We start from the raw sequence: 21,177 nt of genomic DNA on the forward strand, positions 1-21,177 counted from the left end.
TACAAAAAGCATTTTAATTAAGGCAACAACCAAATATTTTACATTGTACAAATAGAATTATAAGCTCATTTACCAGTTATGAAGGTGCTGCTGCACCCCGGCTGCTGGTCTAAGGAAGAGCTGCCCCCAGGGATGCCCTCAACAATGGGTCTAGTGGCATTCAACCCTAGGGACAGCTCCTCTGCCGGGGTATGAGGGGGTGCAGGACCACCACCTATCTTTTTTTGCTCTTCCCTTTTCTTGGTTGCCGTTATAAACAAACAAACAGATTTTTTCAGAGTCTCTTTTCAAGAGACTAAAAGCAAGTGATAAATATTACCGTTCTGTAGAATATTCTTATATTTCACTTTTACTTGTTCCTATATTCTAGTGGGTCCTGTTGTGACTCTAATGTGAAAGAGGATTCCCTTTTCTCTTCCCTGTAATATAATATAATTCCTTTTAAAATAATATAATTTTAGTCTCTTGAAAAGAGACTCTGAAATAATCTGTTTGTTTGTTTATAACAGCATCCAAAAAAGGGAAGAGCAAATATAATATAATATGATATGATATGATATGATATAATATAATAACTTACGAGTTTAATTTGTCTCCTTCGACATGTTCGCCGACCAATCAAAGAGTTGCCGATCAATGTTTCTACTATCGATACGTAGCCCCTTTTAAGCCACCCAGTGACCTCAGATTACTTCATCCAGCTATACTAATCATCAATCAACGAGCTCATAGTTAGCGCGATGATTTGATCTTGGATGTGTCATTTGATCTTGGATGTAGTAAGTGAGGTACGAAGAACGGACCCCGGGTCTTTTGTGTATTTATAGTCTGTGTCTGCTCACACCCAATGTCCGTTGATAAACGTTACTTCTGTTTGTTTGACTCAATGTTTATCGTTGTTTTTCTTTAATAAATATCAGTATTAATTTACTCTGGTGTCCTGCATCTACATCTCCACTCCTCACCTGCCTATCTGTGACATTTATATAATAATCCCTAATTATACAGTTATACTTCTCCATTACATTTATCTATATATTTTCCTGGGCATTCCTCTCAGTATTCCTTTCTGTTCACTCTTATTTGATATAATATCTTCTTCTGACGAGGTGTACAGGTGCACTCTCTTACAGTAAAAATAAAGGTTCTTTATTGGCATTGGTGGTTTTAAGAAGAACCTTGAACCTCCATGGAACCTTTCAAATGCAGAAAAGGTTCTTTATAGTGGAAAAAAATGATTTAAAAAATGGTTCCTTTAAGAACTGTTCACAGAAAGGTTATTTGGGGAATAAAAAATGGTTATTCTATGGCATCACTGCAAAAACACCCCTTTGTAGCCTTTATTTTAAAGAGTGTGTACATGGTCACATGTCTCACAGGTGGCAAGACTCGCTTAAGCTCACTTTATTTGCTCCATTCTCTGTTACCAGGAAGACGTTCTTTGTCGATCTGTCTAAACTGACATCTCATATTACCATTTTCCTCATCACATTGTCTTGGAAAATCATCTCTTGATGACATTATTTGTTCCCCATCAGCATTTTCCATTAACACTTAAGCAACCATTAGAATTGACAGATAATCCCATTTGCTTTCTCTGCTCCATTTTCATCAAAGCAAGTTTTCAGGCTCTCTAGTTTATGTCCTTGTGCACCTGACTTAAGATAACCTGAGGCATCTCTGGTGACTCTGGTCACTTGAAGCATCTCTAGCAACACTAAAAAAAATCATACTCTTTTAGTGTGTCTCTAGCAACACTGTTAACTCGTCTCGTCCCTTTTGAACACTATCACTTGGGTCTTAGGTCTTTGGCTGTGTTACAGTAACTAGACAGACTCCAGACAATGTCTTTGAATATGCTTTAATCATGACTGGAAGGACCTCATACCAGTCGCAGATATCCTCCCGACAAAAAGAATACAAAAGTTTATATAGCATAGGTGCATGGCAAATGTAACAAAGATAGTAAAGAAAGAAGGATCTCATGTGTATTTTGAATATCTGTCATTGCCTCTTTGTATAACCATTTTCATATTTTTTGTACACATTCTTACACATACTACACATTCTTAGAGTATAGACTGATATAAGTGATATATACTGATTTGTGACAATTATTTTGCATGTAACGTGTTAATCAATGTGACATTACTCAAATAGAAGATTTTAGACTGGTCAGAGTGTCAGCGATAAAAGAGAAGTACAGCTGCTTCAGTTATCTCTTTGGAAGCACTAGAGCCTTTATGGGTACCATAACCATACCAGTCGAAGCTCGTAAAGTCCCCACACTGTCTAGGAGCCTCTTCAGGAAAGTGTCCACCTCCACCAATACAGAACTGCAACAATATGAGTACATTAGTAGCAGCACAAATTATTTATTAATGTTGTTGTAAATAAACCTTTTTGACTCACGTGTTCAGTGTGACAAGCCTTTGGTTTAACGCCTGAACAAATAGCCATTGCTGCCTTTTCATAATTGAAGACTCTGAATGTGATGAATCCAGGCTCAAACCTTGCTGAAAATGCACAAAATATATCACTGATAATGATCTGTTTTGCTAAGTCCATGCACACATGATATTGGTTAAAGACGTATTGCCACACCTCTTGAGTTAGGACCATAAAGATTTTTGGTTGATATCGCATCTCCAGTATCATACACTATTGGAATAGCAGGTCCATTATCAGTCAAGCATGTCCCGATTCCAAACCTCACAGGGAATTTCTGGAAAAATTAAGATAGATATTCAGTGCTTTTTTTTTATTTGTAGCTTTGGCTGTATTTCTGTGAATGTTTTCTACTCAGAACTGGTGTCAAAGTTTATCTGACCTTGAATAAATTGAAAAGGTTTCCTCCATGGTCGGTTAAGAAGTGATTTCCAGTGTGGTATCGCAGGAAGGAGGCAGAGGTCCAGTGTTCCAACTCACTATTATTAGGAACATGCCACACAGACACATCCTGTGCCACAATGTCATAGTAACCGGGATTCTGTCAAGTCAAGTCACATTTATTTATATAGTGCTTTATGAAATGCTAATTGTTTTAAAACTGTTTCACTGTAAAAGGAAAATAAAGGTGCAGATGTTACAAAATTGCATTTATAAAAAAAAAAAAACTTCAGTTTCAGTTAAAAAACAGCTTGAAGTTTTGTTCTCATCCGACTGTTTGTTCTCAAATCGATAATATTTTTGAATATTACTGAATATTAATGATCTGACTGTGTCAGATTCTGTTTCAGATTGTAGATAAACATCATTGATTGATGTTGAACCATGGCTGTAAAACCATTAATGTAATAAAAAAAGTACCTTATAATCATCACTTGTAGCGGCCTCTGCAGCTCCGAATGTGACTTTGTTTGTCCATGTCCCTTCACCATCAGGTCGGTTTGGGTTGCTGCCCTGCTGACTAGACCAGCGATCACCAACAGTGCACTTTCCATACATGTTGTTTTCATGAACACTGGCCACCAGCGTCCAGCCGCCGCCAGCAGTGGTCATATCACAGAACGCATGGTAAAGGATTCCTCTTGATGAGATCAGATAGTACAGGCCGTCTGTTTGAACAGAAACATTAATAGATAAATGTAGTTGTTGCCTAAAATAGTGAAAATAGTAAGACGATTAAGACATTCTGGCAAGAAAGTGACAATACTATTTTCCTCAATTATCTCAAAATCAATTCCAGTGACCCTTGAAATAAAGTTTTTTTTTTTCTTCTTCTGTAAGTTTATCATTAACAAGGTATCACAGTAAAATTATTCAACTTTTTCTATCTTTTTTTTTTTTTACTGAAAGAACATAGAAGGCCATTCCATTGATCATTGGTTGAAGATCTGGCACTATTGCATTGAAAAGAATATCTTACAGTATGAAGGGTAAACTAAAGGATTACCATAAAATGTGGAAGCTGTTTATACAGTTTCTGGAGAATAACCGAACATTGACAAATATTTCTCAGTTTACTGATTGATATGTGTAAATGTTGTGCTGTTGTATTTGAAAATATGTGGATTTGTCTTAAAATAATAACTTCTTCACCCATGTAATAAAATTTTTGGATTCTTTTGGGTGGGGGGATAGGGGAGTTAAAATAAAATAAAATATTTTCATGTTTTCATATTTACATTTTTTTTTTATATAAATAAAAAAAGAGAATATTGTACCTTCTTTAACTTGATACTTGTCACGAATTTCTTTGCAGCTTCGAGCAACATACTTCATTCTGCCCAGAACTTTTGCAGCCTCAGAGTTGATGTCGGTATCACAGTTTTCTACGTCACAGCGTGAAACATAAAGACATCGATTAATTTATTGTGATACAAACTGGGATTTTCAAAGTGTTTAAATAAATCCATTTCAATTAAATTACACTTACTTTGTGTAGTCTCACAGAACCATACATTCAGTGAGAGGCTGAGAAGGATCCCTAAAAACATTTTTGTATTCTGCAAACAAAAGGAGAAAAGGACTCATTAAGCACATTTTCCTAGAATCAGTTTGTTAAAAAAAAAAAAAATTCAACGCTGTTCACTTAATTATGTACAACTGTCTGCCATTTCCTACTGTGTCAATTGTTTGTACAGTTTTGCCTAAAGGTAATTTCTATGTTTATATGATTTTCTTGACTGACCAACAGTAAAAACATGACTGTGAATCCTGTACAATCTTGTGCAATCAATTTCCCACAAACAGTAATGTGTAACTTTGTACTATTAAAAATGTATACGGTGTGCCATAAATTTTAAAGACTTGTAATGTAAATGCATTTTTAAACATTGCCAGCAAAAGCAAAGACATGGTTTAGATCATGAAGAATACACTTATTGTATGATAAAGAATTCTTACGTTTTTTGTCTTGTCTTGTGTTCCTCTGAATGAGCGAGCACCAAACACACTTCAAGCTTCTGGGTGAGGCAGAGAATGCCTGCCCATTTAAACGCTCTTTTATATATTAGATATATTTCGTAATATTTCGTAATATTTCTTGCGCAATATCAGTAAACGTTCTTTTGTCTGTTGAGCTTTTGTTGTTGTTTATACTTATAATAAAGTAAAATAAAATTAAAAAAAGAAAGAAAAAAAGAAAGAAAGAAAGAAAGAAAGAAAGAAAGAAAGAAAGAAAGCTTAGGTAGACTACATTTCTTGAATCATTCTAAACATATGCAAGTGTATTTCTCAGAAACAGAATGGATTACCTTGTAAGGATCCACTTGCTGGCCCAAAGGCGCAGTCCAGCGACCTGGTTGAAGGTTAACTGCATGTCCGGTCTTTTCACGGAGCTTCTGCTGAGTTCACTTGATTTATCAAGATTTAGTTTCAATTATAGTCTGGCTCCATATTAATCTGACTCCAATTTCAAATGATCATTATATTTAGACTGTGTAAAGGTGATCACAAATATCGATTATGAATTAATTGATCTATTTGATTATTCTAGACATTCCATATTTTTCAATTATCCGTTCATCAGGGACCCGATGTCGCTTTTATGTCTCACGCTGGCCTTTACGTGGATCATACAACACAAACTCGCCAGCCTGATTATTAATCAGAGGTTGTAGAGGACTAATACCCTCTTTGTCAGCCGCCTACTGCTTGCTTTTACAAAGAGTGTAGTTTACTTAATCTTTCCCATACACAACTTGTTAATATCCATGATAAGCAGAAATCAGGAGGTCTTCAGAGGACGTGCCTACTGCTCCATCCATTCTCGAGCCTTCAGTTTGTCATATCCTGTCCATAGATTTGTGGCCACATCAGCCTCCACATGATTTACTAGTTATAATGATTGCAGGAGATTTTCAGAATAGCCAAATATAACATTTTATTTGTCAGGTGAAAATGTATCATGCCAATTATACAATTAAACAATGAGAATCCAATTCAATTTCAATTAAATTTAGATAAATACATAGCCTCAATGAATCAAGGATGTATCTAAGAATGGAAAATGCATACCTGACTATCAGAGAGACACACTGCAGCATGAGAGAGACCTGGAGGTTAAGCTCCAGAGACTCGTGCATACACAGTGTGGGGGTCATTCTGGCTACAGAATCCCAAAGTAGTGTTTTGTCATTTGCCTTATATACTAAACCAGAACAAACAAATCTTCCAATCAGTTCACGAGTTCACAATTGCATGTAATAAACTGGGAATGGGTTATGCGTATTTGGCGAGCTGTCCGATGGAGGGGCTCCGAGCTCGGAATTTTGGCCCGAACTCAGAACACATTTTACCTTCAAAATAGTTGTGAGTGTGGAGAAGGGGTGGCAGAGGGATGCTCAGAGGTGAGGCTGCGGTATAAATATACGTCTGTTAATTAGGTTGATTACTGATTGCGCTCCTCATGTTCATCGTTAATTATCTGAACGTGCTCCTCCCGAACTTTGTTAATAAAACATCATTTGTAAAAACAAAAAGACCTTTCGGTTTGTCAGGAGTTCTCGCAACCCAGGGTCACACCTGGGTGGAGATTGTCATCTGACCCTAAGGGGAGAACACACCCCTTAGCAGCAAACCCAATTCTCTAAAAGTTTTCAATCTTATTAACAATATAAGTGACTGCTGTGAAATTGAGACCATTTACCAAATGCACAGAGATCTTTAGAATGATATCAAACATGAAGGGGAAAACAATATATTCGCATGTAGTGTATATATCTTCTTAGTGACTTTCAATGAAAGCTTTTAGGGAGAAAGGTGAGAGTGAGAGCCGGGGAATTCAGAGAAGAGAGGGGGGTCGTACAATTGCAATTGAGCCATTATCTCTAGCATTAAAATCTATATCCTCTTTCCATGGCATAGTTAGGTGGGGTGTTGAACATAAGCTCTCATTATATGCTGATGACCTGCTTCTTTACATTTCAGATCCTTTATCATGCATCAATGACATTATCGAAGTTTTGTACAATTTTGGGACCTTTTCTGGCTATAAGCTGAATATTTCCAAAAGTGAATGTATGCCTGTTAACTCACTCGCCAGACATATGCCTGACTCCATGCTTCCCTTCTGCATGGCAAGATCTAAGTTTAAATATTTGGGCATCAATATCACTCATAACTTTAAAGGACTATATGAAAATAACTTCACCTCTCTATTGACTAAACTCAAATCTGATTTTCAAAAATGGAGGCCTCTCCATCTGTCTTTGGTTGGCAGAGTGAACTGTGTTAAAATGACAGTTCTTCCTAGCTTCTTATATTTATTTCAGTGCCTCCCTATCTTTCTATCCAAAGCCTTTTTCAATACATTGGATAAACTTATCTCCAATTTTATCTGGGATGGGAAAATCACTAAAATTAGTAAAGAGATTCTACAGAAAAAATAGAACTGACGGAGGTTTAGCTCTCCCTAACTTTTTATACTATTATTGGGTGGCTAATGTTCAAAAGATAATCTACTAGATGCGTTCATCAGAGGGCACTGATTGGTTTGAAACAGAATACTGCACAGCAACCTCTTTACAAGCTCTTGTAACATCTAGCTTACTTATTAAAATAGTCAAATATACATCAAATCCAGTTGTTCATTTCACTCTTAAAATATGGACTCAACTACGTCAGCATTTGAAGTTAAGACAAGCACTCTTGTTTCAGAGTCCAATATGCAATAATCATGCATTTCTCCCAGCAAAACTAGACTCTGCATTTAAACAGTGGCAAGATAAGGGCTCGGTTCAGTGATCTTTATATTCATGGTATTTTTGCAAGATTTAATGATTTGCCTTCCAAATTCACTCTTAATTCAGTTGGCCTTTTCCGTTATTTTCAGATACGTCATTTTGTTAATGCCCAAAGCTCACCATTTCCAAGCATCCCTTCTAAGTCTCCTGTGGACTCTCTGTTAGAAGTACCCTCCCACCTACAAGGTCTTGTTTCAAGAATATATACATTTCTAATGTCATTAAAAAGTGTAAGAACAGACAAGATTAGGAGCAGGTGGGTGAATTTTGGATAAATGCCCTCTATAGAGTGAAAAAGTTTAAAGTATTGCACCGAATGCACTTAAGCAGAACACAGATTGCCTCATTTAATCCTACTTTTGACAAGACCTGTATGGTGTCATACAGGTGAAGCAGACTTGACTCACATGTTTTGGGAATGTCCCACACTTACTGCTTACTGGTCAACCATATTTGATACACTATCCAAAGTGTGTGAAGCACAGCTGAAGCCAGTAGAATTTGCAATATTCGGTGTTCCAGGTGATGAATCAAATTTGACTCAAAGACAACTAAATATCATTGGAAATGTTTCAGGGGGACCTCAAAAAGTGACGAACCCATCTGGGACCTGATTATTTGTTCAGTGACTGTTGGTCAGAGCAGAGGTGTTATCGGTGAACTATCACCTTTTAGTGATAGTATAGTATCACTTAAAGGTGATAGTGATATAAATAATCAGGTCCCAGATGAGTTCGTCACTTTTTGAGGTTCCCCTGAAACATTTCTGTTGTGGACCGTGCTATATGCAGCGCGTTTCCGTATTTGTGTTTGCGTTGCGAGGATTTGCAGCGCCTGTGTTGTCAAACTGATGAAGATGTTTTCTTAATTTGTTGTCGTTTTTTTCTTGTGTTTTCTTGTTTGCAGCGCGTATAACAGTCAATGACTGCAAAGAATTTTAAACTGTTGCTATAAAAAGTTCTTGACATTTAGCAAATCATTTTATTGGACTAAGGTTGCTAAGGGGGAAGGGGCAATGCTTCATTTTGAGACCACACCAGAAAAAAGCAAGGCGAGTGGCCTGACATATCCAATCTTACTTCTCAATTATAAGGATGATAAATCAATAAAAAAAAAAACAAATGCACGTTTAGAAATAATTATTCATAACCCATGTCTTGATGGCCTCTGTGAGATAAAATGCTGGTTTTCCTAAATAATCTATATAAACATATACAGTTGCAATCAAAATTATTCAACCCCCTTGACCTGCAAGACATTTTGCTGCAGAGAACAAAATTTTGTGAAAACAATTCAACAAAGGCATCAGTACACTATTAGAGAGAGTGTATTCATACACATTTGAGTAATTTTGAGAATGTAAGTTGATGACTAATGAAAGAAAATTAAATTGGCTCTAAATGTTCATGTTCAAAATTATTCAACCCCTGTTCAACATTGCTGTTTTTTAGTCAGTAATTTTTATGGTGGGGAACAAAATTGTCTTAAAACACAATAAAGCCTTTAGAAACACTATGAGCTTGAGCTGTTACACATACATACAGTTAGTCCATGCATGTGCTGAAGTTGAGTAGCAAATATGGTAAAGTCAACAGAGCTCTCACAAAAGCTAGAGAAGAAATAGTTTTATTATATTATAAAGTCTAAGGCTGTATGAAGATTTTCAAGACATTTAAAAGTTCCTAGAGACACAGCTGGCAGCATTATTCTTTAGTTTAAAGTGTGTTGTACCAGAAAACCTTTGAGGGTGTTGAACAAAAAAACAAAATATCATAAAATGTTTGATCAGAGCAACTGAGAAAAACCTGCAAAGTACAGCCAAAGACCCAACGAAAGGAGGAAAAACATTTCAATGCAGAGCACAAGATGAACACTAGACAATTATGGCCTTCATGTTGTGGCATCTTGCCGAATAACACTCTTGACCAAGAAGAACAAAAAGACCGACTTGAACATCCTAAAATTCATCTGGATAGACCTGTGGAGTTCTGGAAGAATGTTTTTTGGAGTGATGTGACCAAACTGGAACTTTTTGGACTCATGGATCAGCAGTATGTCTGGTGCAAAAAAGGCAAAACTTGTAAGCAGAAGAACACCATCTCCATAATCAAACATTGAGGTGGATCAGTCCTGTTATGGGGTTGTTTTACTTTAGCAGGAAGTGGAAAACATGACTGTATGAAGGACATGATGGATTCTTTGAAGTATCAGGACATTTTTGCAAGAATTGTGATGCCTTTGGTGCAAAGGCTGAAGCTATTAATCAATTGTCTTTCCTGCAGGACAGTCATCCCAAAGTAAACATCCAAATCTACTTAAGCTTGGTTCAGGGATCAGTCACAGAATGTACTTGAGTGGCCTGTTCAGTCTCCAGATTTAATTCTCATTGAAAATATTTAGTTGAATTTGAAGAAAGCAGTAGCAATGTGAAACGAAATATTATCAGTGGTCTAAAAGCTGTTTCAGGTGAGGAATGGGCCAAGATTGCAGCAGAGAGGTGACAGAAGCTTCTAAACACTTCTAAGCAGTGTTTATTGCTAGTTTTAAAGAATAAAAGATTCTGCACCAGATTTTTACTTTTGGGGGTTGAATAATTTTGAACATGAACATTTAGAGCCAATTTAATTTTCTTTCATTAGTCATCAACTTACATTCTCAAAATTACTCAAATGTGTATGAATAAACTTTCTCTAATAGTGTACTGATGCCTTTGTTGAATTGTTTTCACAAAATTTTGTTCTCTGCAGCAAAATGTCTTGCAGGTCAAGGGGGTTGAATAATTTTGATTGCAACTGTATATATATAAGCAATTTTAGTTACTGGCCCAATTTACATGAATGTGTTAAGATAAAATGAGCCAATATTTTCAGTTAAAATAGGCCACCTTCTGAGTAGACTTTAGGCAGAAATTCTAGTGGTTCCTCTTATTAAACATTATTCATATTGTTAATATATTGTATTATTCCATTTGTGACATACCTTTTTCACATTTTTACCTTCTAAATGTGTCTGTATGTGATGTGAACAACAACCTTGAGTGGCCAAGTCAGAGCCCTGACCTAAATCCAATTGAAACCTGTGAATGGATTTGAAGAGAGCTGTCTATTGCCACTCGCCACAGAATATGACTGAACTTGAGCAATTCTGCAAGGACGAATGGGCAAATATTCCCCAATCAAGGTGTGCAAAGCTAGTACAAACATATCCAAAGACTGATGGCTGTAATTAAAGCAAAAGGTGGCTCTACAATGTATTATATTAAGGGGCTGATGACTTTTCCAACCCCGTTATTATAGTGTTTTTTTTTTTTGTTTGTTTTTTTTCAGGCTGTATGACAAATGAAGTAAATATTTCAAAAGTGTATGATGATTATCTAAGCACTGTAATTTGTGCTCCGAAGATGAATGAAGGTCTTACACATTTGGAACAATGACTATTGACAGAATTTTCATTTTTGAGTGAACTATTTCTTTAAAGCCACAGGTTTATAATTATTTTACAACAGCTGACATACCATTGATGAATTGCACAAGTAACATGGCTCATTACATTATGTTTCTATAATATAACTGCTTCTTTATTTGTGCAATTCAGCAAACCTCCCCTCTGTTACTGCCAAAACAAATCTGGTTTTTGATTATTTCAGCTTGTTATTAAGTCATGGTATGTTATTTCTATATTTGTCTTGTCCATATGTGTGTCCTAAAGTGTTGGTAAATGTTGGTAAAAATTTTTTTTTGTTTAGTTATGATTTATCATAAATTTCCTTCACATGGTTCTGCTACTATAACTTGATTACTTGTGATTATCTAGTAAATGCATCTTGATTCAAGAACTTTTTGATATTTTGAGTAAGTAAAACAAACCGTTTTTTTGCAGTCTGCACTGTGCTCATAATCCCCTCTGCCTCGCCTCTACATCTCCTCTGGAGTATTTATCAAGTAAGTTGTTTAAAGGTCCCATATTGTACACCTTTTTGGAGGTTTATTTTAGCTGTTGATGTCCTTAAGAATATATATTTGCGGTATAAGTTCTAAAAACCATCTCAATATATTTTTACAGCTCCACTTTTAGGAGCTCTGTCAAGAACAGATCGATTTTGGCCCGTCTAATTAATATTCATGAGCATCTCTTCTGATTGGCCTGTTGTTTTCTGAGTGTCGCACGGCCAGGCCAACCACAGGTAACTTCTGTCATGTATGCTGTAGCCCGCTGTGGCTTGTGATACTCACGGGATGTTTCGGAATGATAATTAATGTTTTTTGTAAGCTACGAGTGCGGTAAGCTATGTAACTATTGCTTTATAGTAAAGCCTCTTTCACATTGTGCGTTGATTCTGGAAAATTGCCGAAAGTTCCGGGAACGATCCCAGGTTGGGAGCCTAGTAACGTTGCTGGGATCAGTCTCGGAACAAGCGCTATGTGAACAAAAGCCAAAACCAGTGCCATAAAGGCTGTGCTGTAGTGATGATGCACGTTATCGCGCAACTCTTCACAACGAAAATTATGTGAAAACTGGCTATCGTTCGGCACGTTCAGTTTAGTGCAACGTAGGCGTCGCATTACATGTCTTTACGGGATCTTTATGGATTGTGGGTAAAGCACGCACAGATTCCGGAAAATTACTTTGTGAATGAACCAAATCAAACAATTCTGAACAAATCATGGGACACATTATCCATGTATTTTCTGGAATGGCTGTGTGAAAGAGGCTGAATCTGACGTGCCACTGGTCTTTTTATATTAATGTTGTTCGGAAGCCTGTGTTATGATGTAGTTTCCTGACATCCATCTACTGAACAGCATTTTCTTGACTTGTTTTTGTGTTGTTGTTCTGCAATGGAATGGACGCAATGTTCTCTGGGGCTTTGACAAAAGGAGGGTGGGACAGTGGTTGGTGCTCTGGGTGGTGACTGAAGGCGGTGACTGAGCAGATCGGACGTCACATTTTTATGGAAGTCACAGCGCCTTGTGAAATGGCACAGCTAATTTATGCAGGCTGTGTGCATTTTACTGTGGATTGACTGTTTTGAAACTTATATGGTAGTTACATGGCCCTTAGACCTTAGTTATCATGAAAAAAGCCAGGAAATTTTGGTTTTGAAAATATGAGACCTTTAAGCAAAATCAATGATTTTATAAGACTTTTATAAGGTTTATTCTTTCATTTTAAATTTTAAGGAATCTTATCCAAATTGTAGGCTAGTCAATATTGGTCAGTCGTATCTGACGTAAAGGATCCGCGAATAAAACTGTGACCACAGACACTATTAAGGCTGGTCACACACAAGAAGATTTTTCAAATCTTAATTTTAAAACAGTGGGAGACCACAGACGTAAATTGTCAGTATTTTGTCCTGTCCTGTACTGTTTTCCTAGTGTTTTTCCCCCTATGTTTCCTTATGATAATGGTTTAGTCCTGTGTTCCCCCCTTTTGGTTTTGTATTAGTTGGTTCAGTCTTGCCCATATTTGTGTTTCCCTCTCGTCATCTCGTTATCTTGTTTGTGACCACGCCTTGTTTTCTGTGCATATAAGTCTCTGTCTAATCACACCCCAGTGTCCATCGTTATAATGTTACTTGTTCTCTCAGTTTTCCTGGTTTTTGTTCTATGTTGCTTTTGTTTTCAATAAATATCCGTATTATTATTATTCCGGTTTCCTGCACGTTTTCTCCTGGCTCCACTCCGCTTCAGTTTGTGACATAAATACAGTTTCAGGAGCTGCTTCAGGACACCACCTCCCATACAAAACTGCAACAATATGAGTAAATTACCCAAAATAAGGTGTTTTAAACAAATTTACCCTATCAACAGACAATTATTTTTTTACTGAAAAATACGCATTTTGTTTGTAAAAAAAAATGTAAATAAAATTGGAGAAATATTTCAATACCTCTTGCTGAAGGATCAAACTGACCACTGGTGTAATCTGCATTTTTGATATCATACACTATTGAAATAGAAGGTCCATTAACAAATTAACATGCCCCAAATCTGAAGGGAATTTCTGGACAAATTAGAATAAGAAACAATTTCTGTGTATATCCCTCAATATTTATTCATCAGTTACACAAAATGATATGGAAAAATCTAAATTAAATTAAGCAAAACGTTTTTTGTTTTGTTTTGTTACTATTGAAAATATATATATATATATGAATGTTTTAAACTCAAAACTGGCATTAAAGTTTATTTGACTTTAAATTAACTGAAAAGGTTTCCCCCATGACAAGGTCTAAGGTCCAAGGGTCCGAGATATGCCAAAAAAAAAACAATCGGTGCTACCAACATTTCCACAGAAAAACAAACCAATCACCGTCAGGGGGTTGGAGTTGTGGACTTTCGCTCTGCCTCCCTCACATCCCTGCACCAGTACAAAAATCCACAACGCCAACCCCCTGATGCTGATTGGTTGGAACACTGTTTGTTTTTCTGTGGAATGGTTGATAGCACCGATTGTTTTATTTGGCATATCTCGGACCCTAGGCTGACCACAGAGATGCATTTTTTTACAGCCGATTTATGGGGCAGGCAGCGAGCGGATCATGAAGAAAGGTCAGCTGAATGTGACACTTTATGTTTCAGCCTAGAATCGCTGATACAACCTTTAATATCCTCGCGTGGCACAGGTCTCTCAATTACAAACTCACTCTGAGGATGCCACATGCTAAGTCGGTTGCCACATGCTTACTTGCGCACATGCATAGGTGGTTTAGTTAAGATTTGTAGTGTTCCACTAACCTGCTGGACAGCAGTAACCACTCCAGACAATGCCACTAAAAAAAGGCTGTAAACACGTTAGGAAGGACCTCACGTCAATCACTGAGAATCCTCCCAACAAAAATAATACAGTAGTTTATATAGCAGGAGCATAACACAGGTAACATGGCTCATTACATAATTTTCTATAATGTAATCGCTTTTTCATATGTGACCCTGGACCACAAAACCAGTCTTAAGTCGCTGGGGTATATTTGTAGCAATAGCCAAAAATACATTGTATGCGTCAAAATTATTGATTTTTCTTTTATGCCAAAAATCATTAGGAAATTAAGTAAAGATCATGTTCCATGAAGATTTCTTGTAAAATTCCTACTGTAAATATATAAAAATGTAATTTTTGATTAGTAATATGCATTGCTAAGAACCTAATTTGGACAATTTTAAAGGTGTTTTTCTCAGTATTTAGATTTTTTTGCCCCCTCAGATTCCTGATTTTCAAATAGATGTATCTCGGCCAAGATATTGTCCTATCCTAACAAACCATACATCAATAGAAAGCTTATTTATTGAGCTTTCATATGATATATACATCTCAGTTTTGTAAAATTTAACCTTATGACTGGTTTTGTGGTCTAGAGTCACATATGTGCATTTCAGCAAACCTCCCCTCCTATTACTGGCAAAACAAATCAAAAAAATGTTTCAGCTTGTTATGATCCAAGATGGCGGCGCGTGCACACGCAGCGGCTTCTCTCTCCCGACCAAACAGTGTTTTTCGTCCTGTAAGTCGGAGTGTTTTTGTACGTCTTCGCCGCGTTTTATCTGCCTTTGAGCGCGTTCATAGCCGAACATTTTTGCTTGACATCAGCAGAAACAAAGTTTTTAATTTGAACTCTGTGGACGCTGAAGAGCTGAATGATCTGGGTCTGCTCCGGAGGCCTATTCAATCACCGACCGCCACTCCTGCACCTCGCCCACAATGGAGGCTCCACAAGCGGTGTGAGAGGAAGCAGAAGAGGGGTAAGCGCGGAGGTATCCGAGCTAGGCTAGCGGCTAGCCCACACAAACCCGCTATCCCTTCCATCGTTCTGGCCAACGTACACTCATTAGACAACAAACTGGACTACATCCGACTACTACGTTCATCACAGAGGAATGTAAAGGACTGTTGTGTTTTTGTGTTCACGGAAACATGGCTCAGCGACAGTGTCCCAGACCGCACCATTCAGCTCGACCAGCTGACATGCTATCGTGCCGACAGAGTTGTCGTCGCGGGAGATAAGACCCGCGGTGGTGGACTTTGTGTTTATATCAATGACGCTTGGTGCCGCGATGCTGTTGTAGACTGCAAATACTGCTCACCGGTGTTGGAATTTATGGTTATTAAGTGCCGGCCGTTCTATCTACCGAGGGAATATACAACTATACTGATGTGTGCTGTGTACATCCCTCCCACCTCCAACAAATACAGGAGTAAGGCACTAAATGAACTTCCAGCACATCAGTGAGCAGCAGACAGCCCACCCAGATGCTTTTCTCATCCTAGCTGGGGATTTCAATCATGCAGACTTACCCCCTCCTGGTGACCAGGTGATGACAGTGTGAGGAGATCCCTCAGCAGGATCAACGCTCGCAAAGCTCCGGGTCCTGGCAACATTCCTGGTCGTGTACTGAGAGACTGGGCAGTGGAACTCACTGATGTCTTCACAGACATCTTTAACATCTCACTCTCCCAGGCTGTCGCCCCCACGTTTCAAAGCCACCACCATCATTCCGGTCCCAAAAAAGTAATCTCCCTCCTGCTTTAATGACTACCGTCCAGTTGCACTTACCCCCATCCTCATGAAGTGCTTTGAACGGCTAGTCATGCAGAACATTAAGTCTGTCCTGCCCCCCTCACTGGACCCCTTCCAGTTTGCGCATGCCATCTCCACTGCACTCCACTCTGCATTCACACATCTGGACAAAAGAGACTCATACGTCCGCATGCTGCTCATAGACTTCAGTTCAGCATTTAACACTATCATATCCCAACAGCTCACTCAAAAACTGGTCCAGCTGGGGCTCAACACCTCACTGTGTAACTGGCTGTTGGATTTCCTCACAGGAAGACCACAAGCAGTACGGGTCGGCAGTAACACATCCAGCACCATCATTGTAAACACGGGGGCCCCTCAGGGATGTGTGCTGAGCCCCCTCCTCTTCACTCTGCTGACCCACGACTGCACACCGTCACACAGCTCCAACCTCTTCATTAAGTTTGTGGATGACACAACTGTGGTGGGTCTCATTAGCAACAGGGATGAGACAAACTACAGAAGCGAGGTGAGCCGCCTGGCTACGTGGTGCGGAGACAACAATCTCTCTCTGAATGTGGAGAAGACGAAGGAAATTGTTGTTGACTTCAGAAGAGCGCACACTCAGCATGCTCCTCTGACCATCAACGGTGCGTCTGCGGAGAGAGTGAGCAGCACCAAGTTCTACCAGAAAGACTCGGGAGAATTTATACTGTGACAATGACATTTATTTAGGAGCTCAGCAAGCAATCAGGTTATTTGGCGTAGGCCCAGTTCTTAACTTGCATTCAGAGGGTACGGAATCTGCGGGTCCCGCCTGAAGACGAAGGCGGGGGCGCCGCTCACCCCCCGGAGTCAGGAAAGGGGCCATCTGGTGATGGTGGGTGAATGGAGGAAAAGAAAAATCTGAAGTCTTCGGGATGGAGGGGATAGTGACTGATGGTGATGTGGTTGGTAGAGGGAGGACCCGGCTTGGTGGAGTAGAGTCGTTGGAGGAAGGATCCCATCTTGGTGGAGGTGGGGAGGATGGAGGTACTGGAGCGACAGCATCTGCGAACTCAGACATGTGTAAGCGCTAACCTTTTTAAGCTACAGTAAATGATATGATTGGATAGATGAGGAGGTAATTAGTGACGCGAACAATTGAGTCTTCCTGGCAGAACTTGCGCTAGCTTCATTTCCTGAGTGTGCAAATCACTGAGGATCTCTCCTGGACAAACAACACCACTGCACTGGTCAAGAAAGCACAGCAGCGTCTTTACTTCCTCCGCAAACTAAGAAGAGCAAGAGCACCAGCCCACATTATGCACACATTCTACCAAGGAACCATCGAGAGCATCCTGTCTAGCTGCATCACTGTGTGGTTTGGAGCCTGCAATACGTCCTGCCAAAAAACCAACGCATAGTCAGAGCATCTGAGAGGATCATTGGTGTCCCTCTCCCCACCCTCCAAGACATCTACAGCACACGTCTCACCAAAAAAGCCCTCTGCATAGCAGCTGATCCCACCCACCCAATGCAAAGATTCTTCAGCCTGCTGCCATCAGGGAGGAGACTGCGGAGTCTCCAGGCCAGGACCAGCACACAGGACAGCTTCATCCTTCAAGCTGTCAGGAAGCTCAACTCTCTCCCTGCTCTGCCCCCACTCCCCTCACTCCCCTCTTCTGCCCCACAATCTTTCTGAACTCTGACAAACACACACACACACACACACACACACACTGACCTGCACCAGTCACTTTGTGCAGCATTGGTCTGCCAACTACCTCACACTACTCATAAGACTGTTACAAGACTGCTCTGACACTTTTACACACTTACTTATTAATTGTCAGTGTATCTAAAATTGTGTATCTTTGAAAAAGAAAAAGACGAGCTACCTCTTAAACATGCATATCTTAATTTGATGTTGCTTTAAAACGCTGAAATATATAATGTATTTTATTCTAAAGGTGAAAGTTGTCGAGTTATTTAACTGCCCGCGGCGCCGTCAGGATAACTTTATTTTCCCCCCCTTAATAAAGTGGATACAGCTTACAATACTCGTTCAAGAGTACGGCATTGCTCAAAACTATGCTATTTTACATATTTCTTTTATTTGTGTACAATCACAATAAAAAAACAGATGTGTATTTGTAAAAAAAAAAAAAAAAAATGGAAACAAGATGCTGCTTTAAGGGCGCATCACAGAAATTGCCTAAAATTCTGCATATAGGCTTGCTACTTATTCATTTTATTTTCTTTCGTTTTGTTAAATTATTATTCATTCAGAAAAACATATATTTCGCATATGGGCCTATTTTATTTATTATTATATATAGGTTTATTGGGTTTTTCTCTGTGCATAAGCTCTGCGCGTGATGCGCGTGACATTCTGATGTTTATGCTGCTTCTTGCTTGTGTATAATTAATTCCTGAAAACGAATTTAGCTGTTTTTAATGTGTCACAGCCACGTATCAATTTAAATTTAATTGTAATTTAACATAATCTTGTCGGTCGATAAATAATTTAACAACGTCAGTTGTCGGTTGGGAAAAATAAAATACCCGAAATTAACATTTCTATTTCCGATGCAGTCTAATAAATGTTCGTCAGGAAAACAAAGAAAGAAAAGAAAATAACAATACAACTGCACCTGCTTATGAATATCTTTTTGCTATTGTTTGAACCATAATTTCAGGAAAGAGGAATCATTGAACTATTGTACTTGTATTTGTGACCAACGCCCCCTAGAGCTGGCCATGGTGTTTGGCTACAGAATGTTGTTCCTTGCGCCACCTGGTGGATATTATATGAAGCGCAACAATGTTTTTAAAAAATCAGAAAAAGCCCCTGCAGGCAACAATGAGGATCCGTGACCATGCGTGCCGAATTGCAGGCTGTCGGGTGAAAATAGACGCATTTTTAATGGCCAGATCTGTACAATCTCTGTTGCGCTATATTGTTTACATGGTTTGCACTCTCTACCATGTGCCCTTACTTATATATTGTATTTTTCATTTTTTTATATTATGTTTATTTTCCAGGTTTTTCCTATACATGGTGCACATTTTTTTCTTAGTTTTTTATACACAGTGCTCGTAATCCCCTCTGCCTCTGAGGTTTTACAATGAATAATCACTTCCTGCCCATAGTGACTTCCTATTTCTAGCATCTACAGTTTGACTGCTAGGCTGACTTCTGACTCTTTGCAGCCAATCCTTACCATATAGCCCTGGCTTTAGTTTTTTCTCTTGCCATAGTACAGCATCCTCTACTGTAGTGATCTGTTTTTCAGTTCTTTCTCTGGACTGGAATATATCCCTTCTGGATTAGTATTTACCAAATTCTTTCTGGATTGGTTTATGTGGGTCTCAGGCAGCTCTTTAACATGGTAGCTAGACTTTCAAATTAAAATGCAAACCTTGTGCCTCACAGTTGGGTGCAATGTTTCTCAATGTATCCTTTTATCTTACACTTTTAACCCCATGATCATTCACATAGGGTAAGGACAGTCAAGTCTATAGTCAACTGGATAGTCAAATCTAGCCTAAACAATCACACGTCCACAGGTTGACATTCTTCAGGAATTACATAGAAGACTCCCTGTTCTGTGTGTTTGTTTTTTGTTTTTAAACTCAGTAGGCCCATAGAGGCTTAAATTCATACATGTTGTTTTTTTAATGAACTCTGGCCACCAGCTTCCCGCCACCGCCAGCAGTGGTCATTTCACAGAACGTCTGGTAAAGGACTCCTCTTGATGAGAACAGAAGGAGTATTCCTGAATCAAATAAATGCAGTTGTTGCTTAAGAAGTTCTTAAGAGAAATTGTTTTAGATAAGTCTAAAATAAAATTACACTTACTTGATTTAGCATCACAGAACCATAAATTCAGTAAAAGACCAATAAATATTTTTATACAAAAGACAGTCTGCAAACAAAAGAAGCAAGGTTTTTCATGGTTTAAACACACACACACACACACACACACATGTTGGGTTTACATGTTTTATGGGGACATTCCATAGGCGTAATGGTTTTTATACTGTACAAACCGTACTTTCTATCGCCCTACACCTACCCTACACCTAAACCTAACTTCCAAACCCTGCACATTAACTTACCATGTCCGTACACCAGGGGTAAATGTTTTTGTGTGTGTGTGTGTGTGTGTGTGTGTGTGTGTGTGTGTGTGTGTGTGTGTGTGTTCTTAATGTCTAAAGTACGGTGACTTAAGGAAATGTATAAAGGTGTATTTATGTAATTTTCTTATCAATGGCTGATTTAGTAACTAAAGTTTACAGATATTACAGTATGTGATCAAGAACAAAACAAAACATTTCCATTCAATTTCTTAGGATTTCTATCATTGGACATCCTGTAGAGGTTGCCGAACAATATACTATAATCATTAACTCACTTACAGGTCCTTTTCAAAAAATTAGCATATTGTGATAAAGTTCATTATTTTCTGTAATGTACTGATAAACATTAGACTTTCATATATTTTAGATTCATTACACACATTTGAAAGTAGTTCTAGCCTTTTATTGTTTTAATATTGATGATTTTGGCATACAGCTCATGAAAACCCAAAATTCCTATCTCAAAAAATTAGCATATTTCATTCGACCAATAAAAGAAAAGTGTTTTTAATACAAAAAAAGTCAACCTTCAAATAATTATGTTCAGTTATGCACTCAATACTTGGTCGGGAATCCTTTTGCAGAAATGACTGTTTCAATGCGGCGTGGCATGGAGGCAATCAGCCTGTGGCACTGCTGAGGTGTTATGGAGGCCCAGGATGCTTCGATAGCGGCCTTAAGCTCATCCAGAGTGTTGGGTCTTGCGTCTCTCAACTTTCTCTTCACAATATCCCACAGATTCTCTATGGGGTTCAGGTCAGGAGAGTTGGCAGGCCAATTGAGCACAGTAATACCATGGTCAGTAAACCATTCAGTGTTTTGAAAAATGAAATCTTCATCTCCATA

The 21,177-nt window shown here is 38.5% G+C and overlaps 1 protein-coding gene across 1 annotated transcript; it reads right to left on the bottom strand.

The window, feature by feature from the left end:
* Positions 1–1,893: 1,893 nt before the first annotated feature.
* Positions 1,894–4,909, bottom strand: LOC141332004 (intelectin-like). Its single transcript, XM_073837072.1, has 8 exons — positions 4,849–4,909; positions 4,379–4,448; positions 4,167–4,274; positions 3,310–3,557; positions 2,831–2,989; positions 2,605–2,725; positions 2,413–2,516; positions 1,894–2,336 (listed from the first exon to the last, which is right to left on the bottom strand). The coding sequence occupies exons 2-8, from the start codon at positions 4,437–4,439 to the stop codon at positions 2,184–2,186; spliced, it is 954 nt and encodes a 317-aa protein (XP_073693173.1). The 5' UTR covers positions 4,440–4,448; positions 4,849–4,909; the 3' UTR covers positions 1,894–2,183.
* Positions 4,910–21,177: the final 16,268 nt, after the last annotated feature.

Source organism: Garra rufa, chromosome 3, assembly GCF_049309525.1.
Source record: "Garra rufa chromosome 3, GarRuf1.0, whole genome shotgun sequence".
Classification (NCBI taxonomy): Eukaryota; Metazoa; Chordata; class Actinopteri; order Cypriniformes; family Cyprinidae; genus Garra; species Garra rufa.

Bases quoted from the DNA above. Each gene is read 5' to 3' on its own strand.
- LOC141332004 (XM_073837072.1), bottom strand. From the start codon at position 4,439: ATGTTTTTAGGGATCCTTCTCAGCCTCTCACTGAATGTATGGTTCTGT. The intron at 4,275-4,378 runs GTAAGTGTAATT...GCTGTGACGTAG, and splicing joins GTTCTGTGAGACTACACAAA to AAAACTGTGATACCGACATC. The intron at 2,517-2,604 runs GTGTGGCAATAC...GTGCATTTTCAG, and splicing joins TTATGGTCCTAACTCAAGAG to CAAGGTTTGAGCCTGGATTC.